This window comes from Triturus cristatus, chromosome 2_2, assembly GCF_964204655.1.
Source record: "Triturus cristatus chromosome 2_2, aTriCri1.1, whole genome shotgun sequence".
Lineage (NCBI taxonomy): Eukaryota > Metazoa > Chordata > Amphibia > Caudata > Salamandridae > Triturus > Triturus cristatus.
Window position 1 is genome coordinate 810,658,458 of NC_140582.1, and position 20,029 is coordinate 810,678,486.

The window sequence follows — 20,029 nt, forward strand, 5'->3', positions numbered from 1 at the left end:
AGCACAAACATGTCCTGGTGCCCGACCTGTCCAGACATGACCTGCTCTTCAAGGTCGCTCAGAAGCATTTTTGGTTTGCTGTGCTTCCATTCAACGTTATCAGTGCCCCTTGGGAGTCCATGATAGTAATGAGGGTGGTCTCCTTCTGGCTTCAAAGGTTGGGATATCACTTTTCCCCTATGTCAGCGACTGGCTGTTGAAGGAAAGCCTGCCACTGTCAGTCGTTGACTACATGCTGACAATGCAGAATGACTGTCTCCTTCAGAGGCTCTGTTTTATAGGAGCTGTTCTAAACACTGCATTTCAGAGCCTTTCCTCCATCACAAGGATTCCAGGACATGTGGCCTATTATCTGATGTTTCAGCCTTAGTCTTGTATATCGGTGAGATCAGCACTGAGGCTTCTTGGCCCGCTGGCATTATGCATCCTGTTGTCCACCTTTCCTCCCTGGGTCTATTAAGGGGAGGCTGGAGGAGGTTCTCATGGACAACACCACTGCCATGTGGTATTACAGCAAGCACGGTGGAGTGAGGTCCTGGATCCTGTGCCAAGAGTTATGCCTCTGAAGTAGGCTGTAGTGTCAGGACATATCCTGAACCACCTGATGGGATGTTTAAACACCAGGGTGGACGAGCTCACTCGTCGATGGTGGATCACAAGTGTTGATTGCTTTCCAAGGTGGCACAGCTCTCTCTAGGTGATGTATTCAAGCTAGAGGGAAGCTCAGGACCGCTGTATGCCTCTCCGCCCTTGCCTCTTCTTCCACTGATAAGTAAGAACTTCTGAGAATGAGCACCTGACTTCTGGTCGAGCTGCTGCTTTGCGAGCATTTGTTGTCACAGCAGCAGGACAGTTCTGCACCAGAACCTGTGCAATCTCCTCCTCAATGCGTGGAGATTAAGCGGTGTCAATTGATTGCGTTCGATCTACCAGCTGAGGTTAAGGATGTCATTCTCGCTGTCTTGATGCATGAGGTAATGTGGTAGATACAAGAAGATGGAATAGCCACTTGGAAAGGCATTGGTGAAGGCACATACTTTTTTGTTTTGTTGCAACTACAATGAACATTTGTTTAAAAAAAAAAAAAAACACGTAAGGTTGCCAGGGTGATTCTAAAGTACAAAGCAGTTTGTACATAAGACAACCCGAGCAATACAGTTTGTGAGCTTGATATGTTTAATGGAGTCTTGCTTTCTTTACGGAATTGCCAATTAGGTTGCTTCAGTGATCTTGGAGAACTCTGCCACATTATTTTGCTGAAGCTTCGAGTAATCAAATTGGCAACTTTTAGCAGAAGAGGACTTTGCTTAATAGGATGCTCTCAGCATTCTTCAGATTTCTTAGCACAAGTAAAGCAGCTTTTTGAGTTTGTTCTGAGATCATTCCAAGAAGTGGATATTTATAGCTGTATCTCTTTGCAGCTAACTGTAAAGAAGATTGACAAATGTTTTGCTCTTGAGTAACCTACATATTGTTCTCTGGGTGTGATATAGGTCCACTAAGTGACCCGAATTAACAGATCCCGTCTGGGAGGTCATTCTGACTACTGACACTTCAGAATTAGCCTGTGTTGGTTGGTTCAGAGGGGCCTCATTTGGTTAAAGACCATCATTTGTACTCTGACCTCAGCAGACTACAGTTTCACACATAGCTTCTGAAAATTTGAGGTTTGTGCCAGGAGTTATCGGAGGAAGTTCCGGATGTGAAATGAAAAAGCATATGAAATCTGCATGTTAAAAGATGTTTGAGATTCTCTTGATGGCGTGAGCAGAGATCCCTATAGTGTTGATGGGAGTGAGGACTGACTCTGATGGGCCTGCTGGCATCCTGCTGATGAAGCACGCTTGATGGCATATGCGGGCTCTGCAGTGGGATCTGAAGTCTCATTGGGCACAACACCAGAGGAATGTCTCTGACCTAGTCCAGATTTTTGGTGGCGCTTTCAAAAGATCTGCAGTGGTGGCTGATGAACTGCGAGTGGTCCATTGGCAAAGCTCACAATATCGATCTTTACCTCACTTTTGGCTTGCGGTGTCCACTTTGGATAGGCGAAGATGGAGGACTCTGGTCTGCGGCGTAATCCCAGCTCCCCATCAACCTTCTGACAATGTGACTTAGTATTGAAAGCTTACCTTGAACCATGAAGAACAGGCTGGTTCTGGTGTTTACGGACAACACTACCCCCATGTGGTATTGCAACAAACAGGGCTGGGTGGGATCATGGAACCTGTGCCAGGAGGCTCTGCGCCTCTGGACTTGGGTGGAGCCCCAGGACATCTTCCTGGTCGTGCAACACCTGACAATCTCTGAATACCAGGGCAGACTAACTCAGCCACTGTTTCCTTGTGGCTCACGAATAGCATCTACATTAGAGGTGGTGCAAGGTCTATTCCACAAATGGGGAGAAACTTGTCCTGATCTATTCGCCACTGCTGAGAACATGGAATATCAGCAATTCTGCGCGTTATAGTGTCCAGGTAGCCTCTCGCTCTGACACGCATTCTGTTTAGACTGGAACACATGGCTCCTGTATGCCTTTCCATTGATACCACTCCAGCCCTGAGTTTTCACGGACTGACCGGGCTTAAGTATTCATAGTGGCTCTGGACTGGGCAAGCTGAGTTTTGTATCCTGAACTCCTGAGCATGAGAACCTGTTCTCTGGTCACATTGCCCATTCGGGAAGACCTGTCGTAGCAGCAGGGCAGAATCCTGCACCCACATCTGCACACACTCCACTTGATGCATTTTGATTGAGGGGTGGAAGTTGAATGGCTTTGGTCTTCCTCCCAAGATTTGTGATGTCATCTTGACCGTCCGGTATTCCTGTACATTGACTGTATAGTCCTGCCATTGGGACATTTTTGTGGCTTGATGTTCCTCCCGTGAAGTTGGCCTGCTTTCTGCCTCCTTGTCAGATGTGTTATTGCTTGTGCTATCATTAGCCACGTAGGGCCTTGGGTACCGTTGGGGGATATCCTTCTGCCATCTCAGCTTCTTTGCGTTTGCCGGATAAGCCCTCACTGTTTAAGTCAATCGTAGAGACGTGTGTCGGTTTGCAACATTTGTTCTTTCCTACCCTTTTACCATGCCCCACTTAGGTCCTGACATTTCTTATGGGTTCACCATTCGAGCCCAGGTGAGGTTCTGCACACCGGCCATAAATCTTCAGTTGTGGCTCTACGTTTTGTGGCATGGATATAGTCATGAAAGAAACGGATCAGCGTGCCCATGGGTGGCTCCAATATAGGAACCACACATGCCACTTCTGACTTTGATCTAATCTCTTCTACCTTCCGGCACATAGAGGTACTGCTCACGATTCTCCAGATCCATTCAGACATTTGGGGAATATTCTAAGGTGAGGTATCTGCAGTTAAATAAATTATCTAACACAAGAGACGTTACCGAAGGTAAGTAACTTTTTCAATTGTCCTGCTTCAATTTCATATTTTTTTAAATTTATTTGCAATTCCATCTCTGATCAGTAAATAAATGCAAAACAATATTGTCACCCTCATCATTTCTTATGCATGCATGGTGACACATGCACGCACCTAGATAATTACATGGCAGTCAGGCTCATTTGGCTCTTCTTATTTATCATCTTTTGGCCTTTCTGCACACCATCTTGCCAATGCTGCCCTGCATTGCCAGTAGACATTGGCAAAGCAAGTGGTCGCAAAGATAAGACCTATTTGGTTTGCTAACACTTGTTTCTCTACTACCTACAGAGCCCACTTGTTTGCTGCAATGAACAGGCATTGGTTACTTTGAAAGGGTTGTTTTCATCCCTCTTGTAAGGCTCCCCAAATCCTTAACACAAACGTGTGCACTCCTTTTTCTCATTTTGGGGGGTGTGGGGAGGTCTTTCCTGCAATTCATTGTTGTACCTCTTTCTCCCTCTACTCACCTTATTTATTATCTTTGTCGCTCAAGACAATTTGTGATGTAAGCTGCCTGCAGTAGTTATTCTTGGTCATGTACGAGAATAACCGTGGTAAACAACTGCTCATTTTGGGAGCATTTCTGATCTGATACTGTAACATTTTGAGAGTGGTCTAATTCGTTTTATTTTTAAGATGTCTGCTATACAATTTTAAGCTTTTCAGAAAAATATCTATAAGAATTTTTTACCTTCATTATTATCTAGACCAAATACTGTGTGTGTTCGCCACCAGTACCCATCTCTTTTTAATCTGCCTAAAATCTCCATTCGTAGCATTTGTGCCAAGAACTAAAGGGTTGGAATATCCCTCCTCACAAAATCAGCACCCAGAATCATCTTGGGAAGGGGCGATAATTGTAAATTAATAAACTTTCCATTTTCATAAGTGGAATATATGTATTAATGTGCTGAAGAACATTATGCTAATGAGATTGATCTGATGGGAGGCACACTAAACTTTAGTTTTTTTTTCTCCAGTTACAGGGACATATTGTGAAAGTATTTTTCAAGATACTATATGTTGATGGGTTTTATCAATACTGAGCAAGAATATTTAATGTATGATTAGATGGATTTACAGTTGTGATGAAAAAAGACAAATGTACTGTACTGCTGTGATTCAGAGAACACTATAGCCAGAAACACTTACAACTAGAGCATTTCTGTCATAAATATTGTGCTGTTTACTAACTAATGTCATCTTAACTTATCATTGAAGGTATGTGTGAAATAGGTAATTCAATGAGCAGAGGAAAAGATGGCAATGGGAGCAGACAGTTCTTTTGGGAAACTACACATCACATAACCACAGGGGAGGGCCATTGTGAATTAAACTTATCATACCTGAATGGTTTCTCATTTAAAGATCAATTATTTTATCTGTACCAGACAGAGATCCTAAACAGTTTCTTCAAAATAAGAGTATGTATTTGTAAGATCTTGAGAATTTGGTAATATTATTTACAATCCTACTTTTTGTACTTGTCATTTATAATGGTCTAGCACAGTCTCTTAATGTTGTAACTTTTAATTTTGCAGATCCTGGAACCTAAGATGTTTCGGTATGCTCACAAATTAGAGGTTCAGAGAGCAGATGGCATATTAAGTCATCCATCACCTTTGCCTCACCTCTATTCAGTGTCATATTACCAGCTCTCAGAGGAATTGGCTAGAACCTACCCCGAGTTAACACTGGCTATTTTCTCAGGTATAACTATTACTTGGAAAAGGAATATTGCACTAATGATTTTTGATTTGTTTGTTAGTAAAATGTTTTAGTGAAAAATGCCACATTAGATATACTGAGAAATCAATCGATGCAGGTGTATTTTCTATGCGATCTACCAGCTCTTCACCAAGAAATGCTGCAAGTGATTTTTGCCAGAGCATGATGACCAATGCTGAAAAGCAAACAGTGTTTTTGGTAATTAAAGCACTTTTTGAATTGAGTGTGACATTAGAATCAAAATTCAGAAGTAGAGACATTGGGTGGTGTAAGTAGTAATTCTGATGTCCTTGAATTTTTGCTGCTTCCAGAAACTGCTAAAACGGGGACTGCTGATGAGATACACCCCAATCTTGATTATTAACTGTTCGGATTATAGATAATTTGTCAACTAACCCTCACCCAAATCCTTCACATAGTCTTCATTCAGTCACTTGATCCATGGCCTTTTTCCAAAACCAGATTAATTCTATTAAGAGACTACACAGACACACTATCTGCTTATGATGAACGGGGTCAGGGGTGGAGGAAATAGCCCAAGCAAAAGAAACCATGAAGTTGACAATTTCATCAACTTACACAATGAATCTTATAGATAAAGGAGAAATCACGTTATCAATGTTTCAAAGGATAAAGAGAACCCTGGTGGGCAGCATTCCTTTCATACAGACTCTATTACCAAAGATGAAGGGCATAATATAAGGGTAAGGTTCCAGATCTAGACATAAATATGTGAGAGGATAACGTGAACATCATGGATGATTACCCTGCTGCTTAGCAGGCGAGTATATCAAAAATAAAAAGCCCTGGGAAGGGGTGAGACATGTTTATTGGGGTATAGGACACTATTTGAAACTGTCAGTGTAAGGTATTTTACAACCATTTCTATGCAGTCAATTTTCAGACTGATCAGTTATTCTTTTACCAGCGACCCTGTGTTATTTTTTTAAGACCGCCAGCCACCCTATTGCTTCATCATTGGGTCTCCTTCTGGTCCCTAGAAACTGGGATGGGCACTAACATGATATAGGGAGCACTTTTGATATTTATTCTAACAAGCTCTATTATAGCGCAAATAAAAATACCTATAGGTCATCAACGTATCCCTTTATTGTGATGCCTATGGTATGTGTAAAAATACAAATTATGTGATTGTTTAGGCAAAGAATAACCTATTGTTGCACCCTAATTACTAGTTAACATATTTAACCCCTCCGTGGTTAGGACACGGTGGGTCCAGGGCTTTTGTCAGAACTTGTGTAGATGGCCTGTAATGTTGGTCTCTAGATGTAGAGTCCTATTCAGTCTCAATGCCAGTAAACACAAACAACATTCAACTCTGAATACATTTGCTAGGCCTACTTGCCTGTGTTTCCTAATGAGGTACTACTTAATGCCTTTAGCCAAAGAAAAGGAGCATGGGATTGCTATTCAGTTCTTTATCTACCATTGCATGTGGTGGCAGACTTAGAACATTTGTATTGCACACTGGCATGCAATTTTGGCATTACTGAGCCAGAAAGTATCTGGTAGACATGCAGTCACTTCATCATGCATCCTCAAAACTGATGTAGATTATTTGGCTCATTCTTCATGTGGTAGCTGATTCAGGACATAACATGGATATTTTGCACATACATTAAGATATTTAAATTATCCAGGGAGTATCTGGTAAAAATGCGGTTGTTTCATCTTGCATGCTCAAACGTTTGTAGACATTGCAGGATTGTGAATAATATGTGCACACTGCCAAAACATTAGATGATTGTTATAATGCAGTCACACACTACAAGACAGGCTGTCCTCCCTGTTATCTGTATGTTTTAATACCCCTGTGGGATAGATAGGGGCACATTCCTATAGTCAAATTCTGTGGAGAAAAACTTATTCACTCAATTTTTGAGCCATGTACAAGTTAACTGGTCATAGTTTGTTCCCACAATAAGTGCTCACCACGCCAAGTGTGCAGTGCTGCCGGTATCTAATCCATCCCTGGCTCTATCCCGCATATATGGCATACAAATGGTTTTGTCCTTTTTTTCTATTGTATGTTCCTTTCCCACACCATCTTCCTCTGAGGGCCTAGGGGCGTGGTGACACATACGTCGTCTACGTCAGACTTTGAACACATATCAACCCGTCGGTGGCTATCATGGGAGTTGTAGTTGAATGGGAGAGAAAACATTTGTGTTGTTTTCATTTTACCCTGAACCATATATTCAAACATAATCTGAGACATCTACCCACAGATTCCTTATCTGAGAATCCTCCCCAGGCGCCAGACTGGATCTGGGCATTTTCTCAGCAGTACCTCTGTGCATTGGTAGAGGGTGTCGAGCAACTCCGCAGCACGGAGTCCATATAAGCCCTCCCCTGACGTCAGTTTCTTCTTTTCCATGCCTACACCCGGATCCGAACTACAGTTACTCCACCTGTTTTTGACCTACTTGATGTTTTTTTTTATCAAAGCAGTGTGCCCTTCTTCAATATCCTCAGGGTTTAAGCATTCTGAGTCCTGTGTTAGACAGCTGTCCTCCATGGACCCTCATTCTATTTGCATGTGGTGTCTGGGTGAGCAGCATGACTCACACGAGTGTGACTCATGTCAACAGCGCCGACCAACAGCGCGCAGGGAACGTTGCATGAAGCTCGTGGCGATGCGGATGTCAGTCTTCAAGGTCTTCTCATTGTCCTCGATCCCCTAAGCGTTCTAGGGAGCGACTACGTGTCCGTTATAGAAGCCGATCCCGTGGCCCTCCTTCACCTTTGACATTCAGGGGTAAGTTTCAGCACCAACGGTCACAATCGCAGTACCTCCCGCCTTCGTCACCTACCCATGATCCCCTCTCTTCAGTTGAAGTGCTGAGGCACGAGTCTGCCCTTTTCTCCCCACCTTTCCTGTGCCTGGACATCTTTGACCCAGATGAGACGATATTCTCGCTCTTTTCTTTCTGTTCTTGGGTCGTCACCTCTCTCTGGAGCGCCGTCAAGCCCCACGTAAGTGAATGAGGTAGTGTATGTGACAGTAGATTCTCCCTCGGCTCTAGGTCGTCCTCTTGTGTCTGACACGTCAGCAGCGCCGGTGCACAGCCCATCCCAAAATCCACCTTTGGCTCCCGCTTCTGGTCTACTGACCATCTGCACCGGGGATCCTGTCTGACGTCTCCAATGGTGGTGACACTGATCTGTGCTCCGTCCGACATCTAGGCATCACCTTCTCGTCATCGACTGGCTTCGGTTGCAGCACCGATGGACCAGACAGTCTCAGACTCCCATCCTCTGGTTTTTCCTACTGAGGACCATGGTTATGGAAGTACTACAGGTGGTGTGGTGTGTCTTGTCTACTGCTAGTTTGGCTACGGAGGCGAGTTCCGTGCTGGTGGACATGCCTAATCGAGTTTCCATTGCTCTAGATTTACACCTTCCTTTGGTTGAATTGTCAACAAACCCCTTAATTGGTGTTCTACACCCTGCCCATTCTAATGTTGAGCCTGTACTTCCTTATAGTGATTGTCTTTTCAATATCCTGTTAGGGGCTTGGACTAAACCCAAAACAGATCTCCAAGTGGATCACTCAATTTCTCACAGGCATCTCCCGGCCCTTAAAGGATCCCTCCTGTCTCATTAAACATTCCTATACTAAAGCATTGTGGTTCGGGCTGCTTTAGCCATGCAGATTATTGATTTTCTTCCCCCTGTCCCCCTGGAAATGGAGGCCCAGAAATTGTATTCTTGTGGTAGGATAGGTGTATTTTCTCCTTTTAGTGCTGCTTTGCACTGTCTGAACACTTCTTGTGTGTTCACCCACTACTCCCATGCTTTGTGGGACTCCGTGGAGCGCCTCTTGCCCTCCCTTCTGGAAGAAGCCCAGAATGTTCTTGTTCCCCTGGTACAAGATGGGCAGCAAGCTGCTACACTTAGCATCCACTGTGATATGGATACTAGTGATTCTGTTGGTCAGGCTATACATGTTCCATTGCTCTACATTAACGTGCATGGTTGCGTACTTCCAGGTTTTTGGGGGCTGTGCAAACTGCTTTAATCAACAGGCCTTTTGATGGCATCTCCCTTTTTAGTGCACATGCCGACGCCGCTTAATGCCAGTTCAGGGATAGTCATGGTGTTACAGAGTCTTAACTGTTTTGCGTAGGTTGTCGGGGACAGTTGATTTCCCTTGTTTTGAATCTTTCCCCCCCTTCCTAGGGCAGAGTTCTTCTCTCCCTTCCAGGGGCACACCTGGTGTGGTGTTCCTGCTTTCTGCAGGTATTTTTTGTCTTGTTAATGCTGTCAGTGACAGGTTTCGTTTCCAGTCATCTGGAACTTATCTTACTTGCCAGTCTCCTTGGAGTCTGCTCTTTGGCTTCTTTTACCGCGTGAAATTTCCTACAGAGTACTTACTCTATGGCAGGTATTCTGTTTGGGTTTGCACTGTAAACTTGTTCCCCTTTTTCGAGGACCTTACGTTGTATGACTTGGAGGCATTTTTGTGCAGTACTTACACCTCTTAACCCTTATAGAGACTTTGCCTTCCTCTCTTATGTGCCCTTACGTCCATATGGCCTCTTTGGCCTGATTTGCCTTCATTTACATCTTTGACCCTTTTGGATATGCCTTGTGTTACTCTCTGGAATGCATGGATTTCTCTTGTTATATTCCTATTTCCAAATGTGTTTTTCGTCAAATAGAATTCCCAGATAGGGGAAGGCCGGGACCTTCGTAAGAGTGTGGGATCACGTTTGAAAAGATTTACACCAGAGAGCCCGAGGGCATACTTCTAAAATGCAGGACTTTGTAAAGTTGACAGACTGGTCCAGTCTGTCCATAAAATCAAGAAACCCATCAATTAAAACCTGCAAGCCCAGAGCTGTGCATGCCATAAGTATTGCGTCGTCGGCATATAACAGTGGCAAACATTTCCTGCAGATTCTGGGGTAATCAAACTTTAATTGCAAGAGGGCCGCTTCTAGACCATTAATATAAATAGTGAATAAAAAAGGGGCTAAAATGCAGCCTTGGCGAACCCCCCTGGAGCAGTTCAAATGTCCAGTAAACCCCTACCCTTTCTGAGAGAATCTTACTGCCGCTGCAGTGTGGGCATAAAGATTCATTAATAGGGATACAATAGTGGGTCCGCACCCAAAGAGGTCATGAAGTCCCTCCGTTTCTCCCTCTTAACCTGATCAAATGCGGACGTGAGGTTAATGAAAGATAAGAGAAGGGCTCCCAGTTGAGCAACCGTACATTTGTTTATTTGTAAGTAAAGATTGAGACATTGCTCAGTGGTTGAAAGCCAAACTTGACCTCCGATATTTTTTGATTGGTGTCCGCTGTTGAAGAAAGCTAGTTAATAGGACTCATCCTAATACTATGGCATCAATAAGGGGAGATATGGGGATAGCATTGCGAGTTATCCTTGTCCCCCTTTTTTATAGATTGGTTAAATGGTGGCCGTTGACCACGAGGGAAGCCTCTTTGTTCCTTGCAGCGTTTAAAACTAGTGTCCAAACCGGGGCCCAAACTTCAATGTTGTCTCAGAACAGATCTGGAGGAATCCCGTCAGGACCTGGTGCCTTGTTCCGGGACAGTGCCTCAATGGCCCTGTGGACTTCCTCCAACAAGAAGGTGACTTCAGTATCAGCCAAACTGAGAACAATATCATTGCAAGGCCCTTCAATATGGCCAAAATTATATACACTGTCATAGTGTGTGACCAACTGTTCAGGATAAAGTAGTAAAATAAGTGAGGCGAGATCGCCATTTTGAATATGGCGATGCGTCCCATCACTGAGAGTGGGAGACTTCCGGAATGACGTTGTGCCCTAAGGGCAGGTACTATTTTAGTGAGAGTCCTTTGGAGCATGACCTGCACAGCAAGGAAAATCCTAATCCCCAGATAGCAGAAGGAGACACCCTCCCACTTAATTATTCTGCCTCCTGTGTCCAGCTTAATCGGAGTGGCGTTTGGATACAGTGGACACAGGCATGACTTGGATCATTTGACCTGTAGCACAGAGACTGTGCCAAATGTTTTAAGGCTTTGGGTATGTCTGGATGATGTCAGCTATTATCTGTGATGTCCACCAACAGATCATCAGTCTATGGTATTAGTTGGGTATTTTCAGCTAATGAGATTCCCCAACTACCCCCTTCCAAACAGAGTCTGATGGCCACAGGCTTCATGGCTAGAAAGCTATATGTCATGTAGGAATGGGATGATGGACTATACCCCCGGTCAAGCCTGTAAATAGTGGGTTATGGTCGCAAATGGTTCTGCCTGGGTAGTCAAAATGGTAAATGGGCAGACCAATTCAGAGCAGACCATCCTGTCAAAACTTACATAGAGTTATGTAGAGGCAAATAGAGGGTATCCTAACCCCAGGAGTTTGCAGCTTCCGTGTATGTCTGGGCCCACTTTATAATCCAGTGAGATAGCATTGTGCGCAGTCTGAACTTGAAGAAGGGGAGCATGCGATCTGTCTAATGTGACGTCTAACACACACAATTGATATCTCCACCCAGAACCCTTGGAATATGTCAAGTTAGTAATTTAATCTGTCGGTCTGCAAGAATGCATGTTATTCTGTGTTTGGGGTGTAGATGCTTCCCAGTAGCACCAGTTTCCTATCTATCGTGCCCTCCAACAAGGCACATTTCCCCTCCTTGTCTCTCACTACTCTGAGCAGCTCAAAGGGGACTTCTGTCTTTACCTACATTAGGGTTCCCCTAGTGTAAGCATACAAATTTGAGAAGGCGACTTCACCTCTCCAGCATGTCTGAAGCCTAGCCCCCTTCTCCAATGTTGGGATTCTTGAAGCAAAGCTGTCTTGCCTCCCCTTCCTCCAACCCCCTCTCCTACGTGCCCTCCCATTCCAGAACCCCACTGTAGGAGAGTAGGGTCTGCTTTCTATGTTCACCCCCACTTTTTGCTTTTGCTTTACTGGTTTTCGACTTAGATGTGGCTGTGGGCCTGCTAATCAGACCCACAGCCCTGCTGTTCTCTCTCTAAACTAATACTATGTACTTTAGGTGCATAACCCATTTGGATAGGATCACCTTATTGGCCCCTGTACAGTGTACCCTAGGTACCCAGGGCATAGGTGTACCCTAGGCCTACCAGGGGCTGCAGCATGTATTATGCCACCCCTGGCCTGGCCTTCCATTTTAACACAACTGGCTGATCACTCAGCTGGGGCAAGGTCGTGTAATCACCCCTTGCTTAGGTGTAGTATTCCTATACCTAACTTACATATAGACACATGTGTACCTATCAGTCACTCCTATGGCAGGCCTTGACAATCCTGGAGGCAGAGTGCTTGGTAACATGTGAGATGGTGCTCTAGCATGAGCTGAGCCTGTCTGCAGCTTTCGGAACCTTGTCCTTATAGCTGTTCTATGATATAGCCTACCATATACTCTTAAAGTGCCTTATAATCTTAGACGGTTATGGTAACTATGGTTTGGCTTTATCGAAACATGCCGTGTAAGGTGTCTAACACTGTGGAATAATACCCCCATGCCATTTCTGGACATGAGAATATTATTCCCCCCTTCCAGAGGGAAAGACATGTTAAAATCATACTTCAACTGTTAGCCTCTGACCAAAGCCTCAGCATCACAAAATGGATGCTGCTGCCACGACACAAGTCTGACCTCCTGCAGCTGGGAGTGATCCCAGCCAGGGAGGCCTGGACAATAGGTTTCCTGCTTGGGGAGGTGCTAGCACCTCCCCAGACAGCCTTTAGTGTATTGGGGCAGGGTGGGCTGAAAGGAATGAGACATGCCTGGGGCACACAAGGTGTTCCTTGCATAGTCCAGTTCAAACCGGCGCTGGGGCACTCCAGCCCCAGCTCTGGCGCGAAACTGGACAAAGGGAAGTGGGTGTAACCACCCCCTCCCAGGTCCCACCCATAAGGCGTGACCTAGCAGGTATCCCAGCCCCCCAGATTAGTATAAGAGTGGGAGTTGGGCCTCAAGACTTTAGATTATCCTGAACCTGCAAAACTGAACAGAAACTCTGGACCTTCGACATTCGACGAAAGAAGAAGACTGAAGAATCTCCCTTGTAGCCAAGGAGTGGCTACCCTGTGCAAACAGGCACCATCAAGAGACTACCCTTTGCTTTGCGACCGTTCTACGAGGAACCGACTGCAGAGCCCGACCAGAGCCTTGACTTCCAGACTTCTCCGACCCTCATCCACATCTGCAGCAGAGCTGAGATCCGTGGAGGCGACGAGCGACGTGGGACCGGCTACCTGGAAAAAGTGGCTAGTAACTTACAGCGCAGCTTCTGAGGTACCCTCAAAGTTGTGCACCGGGGATTGAGAAGCCCCAACCCCAAGCACCATCTGCACCGAAGATCAGCCCCCCACACTCCACGAGTCCTGCGTGGGGCCCTTCAGCATTTTCCTGCTTGCCGCGTCTGTCCGGTTGCTTGCCCGCTGGCTAGTGGCCTCTGTGACGACGCACCCTGAAATCTTCTGCGCTGGTTTGGCTCCTCCAGACTGGCTCCCGCTTCTCTGCAAAGAAGAAGCACCCCAGACCTTCCTGGTCTGCACCAGAAGCAAGTCCTTCGTTCTTCGTGGGTTCCGCTTGCCAAGGCTTGGTGAGTCCTAGTCCAACTTCGACGCCGCCGACAGCAAGAGCCTTCGTGGGACAGCTCGCCTCCTGGTCCTGGTCGTCCTCGACGCTTCCTGGTCCTCCTGGCTGCAGCGACAAGCTTCACCTTCACCTGCAAATCTTCACGACATCGCCTGGTTCCTTCCTGGTTCCACGTGGTCACTGGCTAGTGACCTTGACTCTGTCCCTTCTGCTTGCAGGTTTCTTCTCTTCTTGATCCCAGCCTTGAGATCCACCGGACACTCTTCACTGACTGCCTGTCAGCATCTTTCTTCAGGCATCCATAGGAGTCGACGACGAAAACGACGCATCTTCACCCCTATGCACCCGCAGCCTGTGGGCTAGGTAACTTGGGTACTCCGGTGCTCATCAGGATAGTGACTATCCTAGTGTCTAGTTTTCAAGTCTCAACTTCCTAGCTACTCCGGAAGTGTCCTAAATCTACCGTTTTCTAAACTGTACTATTGCTATTGACTTTTACGCATTACGCGTGAGTGTTTCCACTCTGCACACGAATCCCGTGGGCCTCCCACTTCCTAACTAACGCTAGTGTAGTGTAGCCCCAGCGATTCCCTAGGCCTAGGCCTATTCTATTTCCGTGACAGTGGTCCTTATACCACTTACTTAGTATATGGTTTGCGTGGCCCCTAGGGCCTAACTGTATTACTTACCTGTGTGACTTAATGTATGCTTAAATAAGACTGTGTTGTACTTACCTCTAATCTCATAAAGAGTGCTGAGGGTTTGACTAGAATAAATACACTTTATTTTATATATATCTGTTGTGGTGTCCTTTCATTTGGTATTCAAGGGATTATATATGGTATCACAGCTGGCTTCACATGCCATTCAGAGTTTAGCCTAAGACTGCTCTTGTCCATGCTACCACTAGGATAGCTGGTCTATAAGGTTGACTTTACAACCAATCACCATAAGGGTATTTGGACTGATATAAGGTGTACACTAGAACTAGTGACATCATACATCAGGCCAACTTCTCACACCCACTTCCTGCGTTTAAGAGTAGATTCTGTATTGTTTCCATGTGGTGTGCATTCCCAGATGTTCCGAGTGAGCAAGAAAAGATCAAGTGTCTGTGCCCTTTTATCTATCTGTGCCTTAGGGTGAATCTAACCTGCCAAAATGTTCAGGTCAAGGGTATTGCTGCCTTAACAAGAGATCAGAAGAGGATCTGTGACTCCAATTTTCTCCACTTGTAAAAACAAAAACAGTAACTGTAATCGAAAGGGCAGAGGGCAAACAGCAGGCTGTCTAAAGCCTCTTCTTGAACTACTTATGAGCATATGTTAACCCATAGTCAGAAGCGCAACTAGAGAGCCAGCACAGATGGCTGATAGTATTTTGATTATTTCTGAAGAGATGTCTGCACAGTATACAGGAGCAGTCGATGTCTCCACACTAAGTTAAGAGAAGAACCACCCCTACAGGAAAATCCTCAGCGGGCAGAGGAGTTACTTAAGGAGGAGGTTCAGAGCTGCGAAAGCTGCATCAGTGATTACCTTTTATCTTCGTCGGAAGTGTTAGTCAGGGTTAAGGTGGCATCTGTGGATAGTTGTCTGATGGAGGCTACTGCCACTAGTGAAGAGCAGCTGCTCTCTTTAGCCTGTTCCTTTGATGAATTTCAGCTTGGCTTGGGATTGCTGCAATCTTTGTTTTGGGCCTCCTGCATCTGTGTTTGGTCATCTAGCAATCCCACCTATGAGGTGTCAGATTGTGACAAAATCCAATGCTACTCTGCCCAGTCTCAGGATGCTTATGGCCTGGCAAAGATTAAGGTGTTTTGATTAGAGGTAGCCTGAGAGGACTCTGTCTGACCTCTGCCCCGCCCCCTTCTCCAATAGGCTGGATGTGCAGAGATGTGTAGGTAGCCACCCAAAGTGAACTTCGTGACCATGCCTCAACACTTGCAATTTTTTTTACCCTCATCAGGATTGAAAATTATTTGATGCCCAAGAAACATGGTTTCGATATTGTATGGCACAAGACTGATAAGCTAAGCAATTATTGTGTTTTGTTGCAGTCTGTTTTATCAAAAAACAATAGATCGTTAAATTAAACAAAACTATCTGAACAAGATACGTTAGAGATTCCTTACCTTAGAATATCCCCTTGCGTCAGACTGGATCCAGAAAGTTTTTGTAGCAGTACCCCTGTGCGTCAGTAGGTGGCGTCATGCGGCTCTGCGTCCGTCGCTGGCAAAGTAAGCGCCAATATGATGTCATGGAGACTACTTAGGCGCCACCCATGTGCGCTGACGTCAGTTCTTTAATTTTCCGCGCCAGCAAGCGCAGATCCGGATAGAGCACGTACCTTAGTCACTTTTTGACTACTCTTTTGAGACTTTAGTCTCCCCCTTTTTCTCCTGGTGCACGTAGGGATGCCTGTATTTAAGTCTTGTGGAGCCTGCCGTCACAATATGTCGGTGGCGGACCCCCACGATGTTTGCCTCTACTGCCTGGAGACTGACCACGACACCCGGTCTTGCCGGGAATGTCTGGCCATGGCCCCGAAGGCCTTGAGGGAGCGGCGTCGGAAGCTGCTGGAGGTCCGACACTTGCCCCAGCGCCGCTCCAGGTCCAGGGACCGTTCCCGGGACCGCTTGCGGGGCCGCAGTCATCGATCCTCAGGCTCCAGGTCTTAGCCCTCGGATTCCGGTAAGCGACGACATAAAAAGAAGTCGAAGAAGCGTGTTCGCTCTCCGACTTCCCCCCGTCGGTCCTCGAATGCGGACGAGGGGGACAGGGGTTCTGCCCCTGTGGCTCCTTTGGAGCCTGGGAGTCCCGCGGCCTACCCGCCTTACTCGGGTCCGACGGCGACTTCCGAACAGGTGCGAGAATTTCTTGCCACCATGGACTGCCTTTTTAGGCCTCGGGCTCCCGCCGGCACGCCATTGGGCCTGCGGTCCCGTGTCCAGATCTTGTTGGGGCGTCGGCGCTGCCGGCGGATCCAGCTTAGGCGCCACAGGATCCTACGCAGTTTGCTCCGGCGCCACGAGGTCCGGCACTGCCGACTCCGCCTCCGGCATCGCAGTGGGTGCCGTTTGTTCCACCCTTGCCCCGGTTCCAGGACCATTTAGTTCCTGCCTGGGATTCGCATTGGGAGACGGTGCCCTTTCCGACGCCAATTGTTCCTTCTCCGGGTCCGGCTCTGCCACGGTGGCCGGTTCCTCCTGCAACGGAGGTGGAGGATGACTGGGAGGGGTCCGAGGACCCTCTTGCCCGTCAATGTGACTCCGAGCAGGACTGGGTGGACTATCTGGAGGATGCCGGCGACCTCGATGTCTCTTCTGACCCGGGGTTTGCCTCTCCCCCGCCTACGATGGAGGAGGGCGCTTCCTACACGATGGTGCTCTGTCGGGCTGCTGAGGTCCTCAACCTTAATCTTCCTATGGTGGCCCCCAAAACTAACCTCCTTACTGAGGTGCTCCAGGTGGCATCGACTTCGTCGGAGCCACTGCTTCCCTTCAGCGACGCCCTCACCGACGTCCTGTTGGGCACTTGGTCGTGGCCGGCCACAGGGGCCCCTGTGGATAAGAATATCGCTAGACGTCACCACCCGATGCCTGGTGACCCCGCGTTTCTGACCACTCCTCCCACGCCTGAGAGTCTGGTCATCCAGGCCTCGACGTCGCAGAGTGCCTTTCCCACAGATCCACCGGATAAGGACACTAAGAAGCTGGAACAGTTCGGTAAGCGGTTGTTCTCCTCGGCCAGCTTGGGGCTGCGGTCGGTGAACACCGCCTGCTTATTGGGCCGCTATTCCCACGCGGTGTGGGATACGGTTGCTCAGGTGTTGCCTCAGTGTCCTGAGGAGGTCCATGCTGTGCTTTCCCAGGTGGTTGCTGAGGGTAAGGATGCAGCTAAGTTCGCCATTCGGTGTGGTTTGGACACCGCTGACTCATTGGGCAGGGCCATTTCTACGACTGTGGCGCTGCGACGCCACGCCTGGTTGCGTTCTACTGGGTTCTTGCCCAACGTCCTTAGCTCGCTCATGGACATGCCTTTTGACGGCACTCGCCTATTTAGTGATAAGGACGACAGTGCGCTGGAGCCTTTTAAGGACTCGCGAGCCACGGCCAAGTCCTTGGGTCTTTCCACGAAGAGCTCAGCCACTCCTGGTTTTTGTTCCTTTCGTGGCCAAGGCAGGGGCACCCAGGCACGTTCTTCAGCAAGCCTGTGCAGAACCAGCCTCAGCGCGGCCGCAGGCGTGGCCCTGGGAATCAGCATGGGGGGCAGTCCACTTCTGCCCCCGCTGCTTCTGCCTCCAAACCATCCTAACTAGAGCTTTGGGAAGCACCCCACGCCAGTGGGTTGCAGGATTCACCTTCACCTCCCCCACTGGCGCGCTATCCCATCGGACAAGTGGGTGTTGCAGATCATCCGCAAGGGTTACTCCCTTCCCTTTCAGTCCACCCCTCCAGCCATGCCACCTCGGTACCACCACATGTCGGGGGAAACACTTGGCGACTCTCCAGCAGGAAGTTGCGGCCCTCTTGACCAAGGGGGCCATTGAGTGCGTTGCTGGGCCAGAAGTAGCGAGTGGTTGTTATTCCCACTACTTTCTGGTCCTCAAGAAGGACAAAGGGGGTCTGCGTCCCATCTTGAACCTCCGGAACATCAACCGCTTCCTCCGGAAGGAGAAGTTCTAAATGCTGACTCTGGCTCAGGTCTTGGCTGCCCTCAACCCTGGAGACTGGATGGTAGCGTTGGACTTGCAGGACGCATATTTGCACATCCCCGTCCTGCCGACTCACCGGTGTTACCTGCGGTTCACGGTAGGCCAGGAGCATTTTCAGTTTGCCGTGCTCCCCTTCGGCCTTTACAGCGCCGACCTCCTGCATTTGCTGGGGTTCTCCATCAATATGCCAACGTCGCACCTGAGCCCCCCTCAGAAGCTCCCCTTCATCGGAGCGGTTCTGGATTCGACGCTGTTTCAGGATATTCAGGCTATGATTCAGATCTTTCTGCCTCTGTCCTGGGTTTTAGTCAGGATGGCCCTCCGGCTTCTGGGCCTGATGGCCTCCTGCATCCTGCTGCTAACACATGCCAGATGGCATATGCGGGCTCTGCAGTGGGACCTGAAGTTCCAGTGGGCGCAACATCAGGGCAACCTGTCTGATCTTGTCCAGATCTCGGAGGGCACTGCACAGCAGTTGCAGTGGTGGCTCACGAATCGCGATTGGGTTGATGACACGTCCCTCTCCATTCCCCAACCAGAGCACACAGTGGTGACGGATGCGTCCCTCCTGGAATGGGGAGGCCGCTTGGGAGAGGCGGAGTCCCAGCTCCATATCAATCTGTTGGAGCTTCGGGCGATCCGACTTGCACTGAAGGCATTCCTTCCCTCTGTGTGGGGAAGTGTGGTTCAGGTGTTCATGGACAACACCACCGCCATGTGGTATTGCAAGAAATATGGCGGGGTGGGGTCCTGGACCCTATGTCAGGAGGTTCTGCCCCTTTGGACATGGCTGGAACATCAAGGCATTACCTTGGTGGTTCAACACCTGGCAGGTTCTCTGAACGCCAGGGCGGACGAACTAAGCCGCCGGTGCTTCATGGATCACGAGTGGCGTCTTCACTCAGACGTGGTGCAAGGTCTCTTTCAGCAGTGGGGAGAGCCTTGGTTAGATCTATTCGCCACCGAAGAGAACGTGCAATGTCATCAGTTCTGCGCGTTGGAATTTCCAAGGCGGCACTCTCTTGGCGACGCTGGTCGTCGCAAGTGGAGTTGCGGTCTATTGTACGCCTTTCCGCCTACACTACTTCTGCCCAGAGTGCTGAAGAGGATTCGGCGCGACCGGGCCAAAGTCATCCTTGTGGCTCCGGATTGGGCACAAAGATACTTGTATCCCGAGCTCCTCAGCATGGCGATCGATCCCCCGATCCGTCTGCCTATTCGGGAGGGTCTTCTGTCACAGCAGCAGGGTACGGTCCTCCACCCGAATCTGCCCAGCCTCCACTCCCATGCATGGAGTTTGAGCGGCGACAGTTGACAGCTTTCTATCTTCCTCCCGAAGTCTGTGATCTCATTCTGGCAGCCGGGCGTCCCTCCACTAAAACGGTGTACGCCTGCAGGTGGAACAAGTTTGTAGCATGGTGCACAGCGAAGGCAGTGGATCCCCTTTCTGCCCCTCTTTCTGAAGTCCTTCTGTTCCTTCTTTCTTTGGCCCAGCAGGGCTCTGCTCTGGGCACTGTAGGAAGGTGGATATCTGACTATGGT

General features: G+C 48.0%; 1 protein-coding gene across 19 annotated transcripts in view; it reads left to right on the forward strand.

The window, feature by feature from the left end:
- Positions 1–20,029, forward strand: part of FRYL (FRY like transcription coactivator) — a 2,516,714-nt gene that overhangs the window by 1,321,063 nt on the left and 1,175,622 nt on the right. For all 19 annotated transcript variants that reach the window (XM_085642132.1, XM_085642134.1, XM_085642126.1 and 16 more), the window contains one exon: positions 4,987–5,155. In XM_085642132.1, coding sequence (XP_085498258.1) covers positions 4,987–5,155 — 169 coding nt within the window. The remainder of the gene's footprint in view (positions 1–4,986; positions 5,156–20,029) is intronic.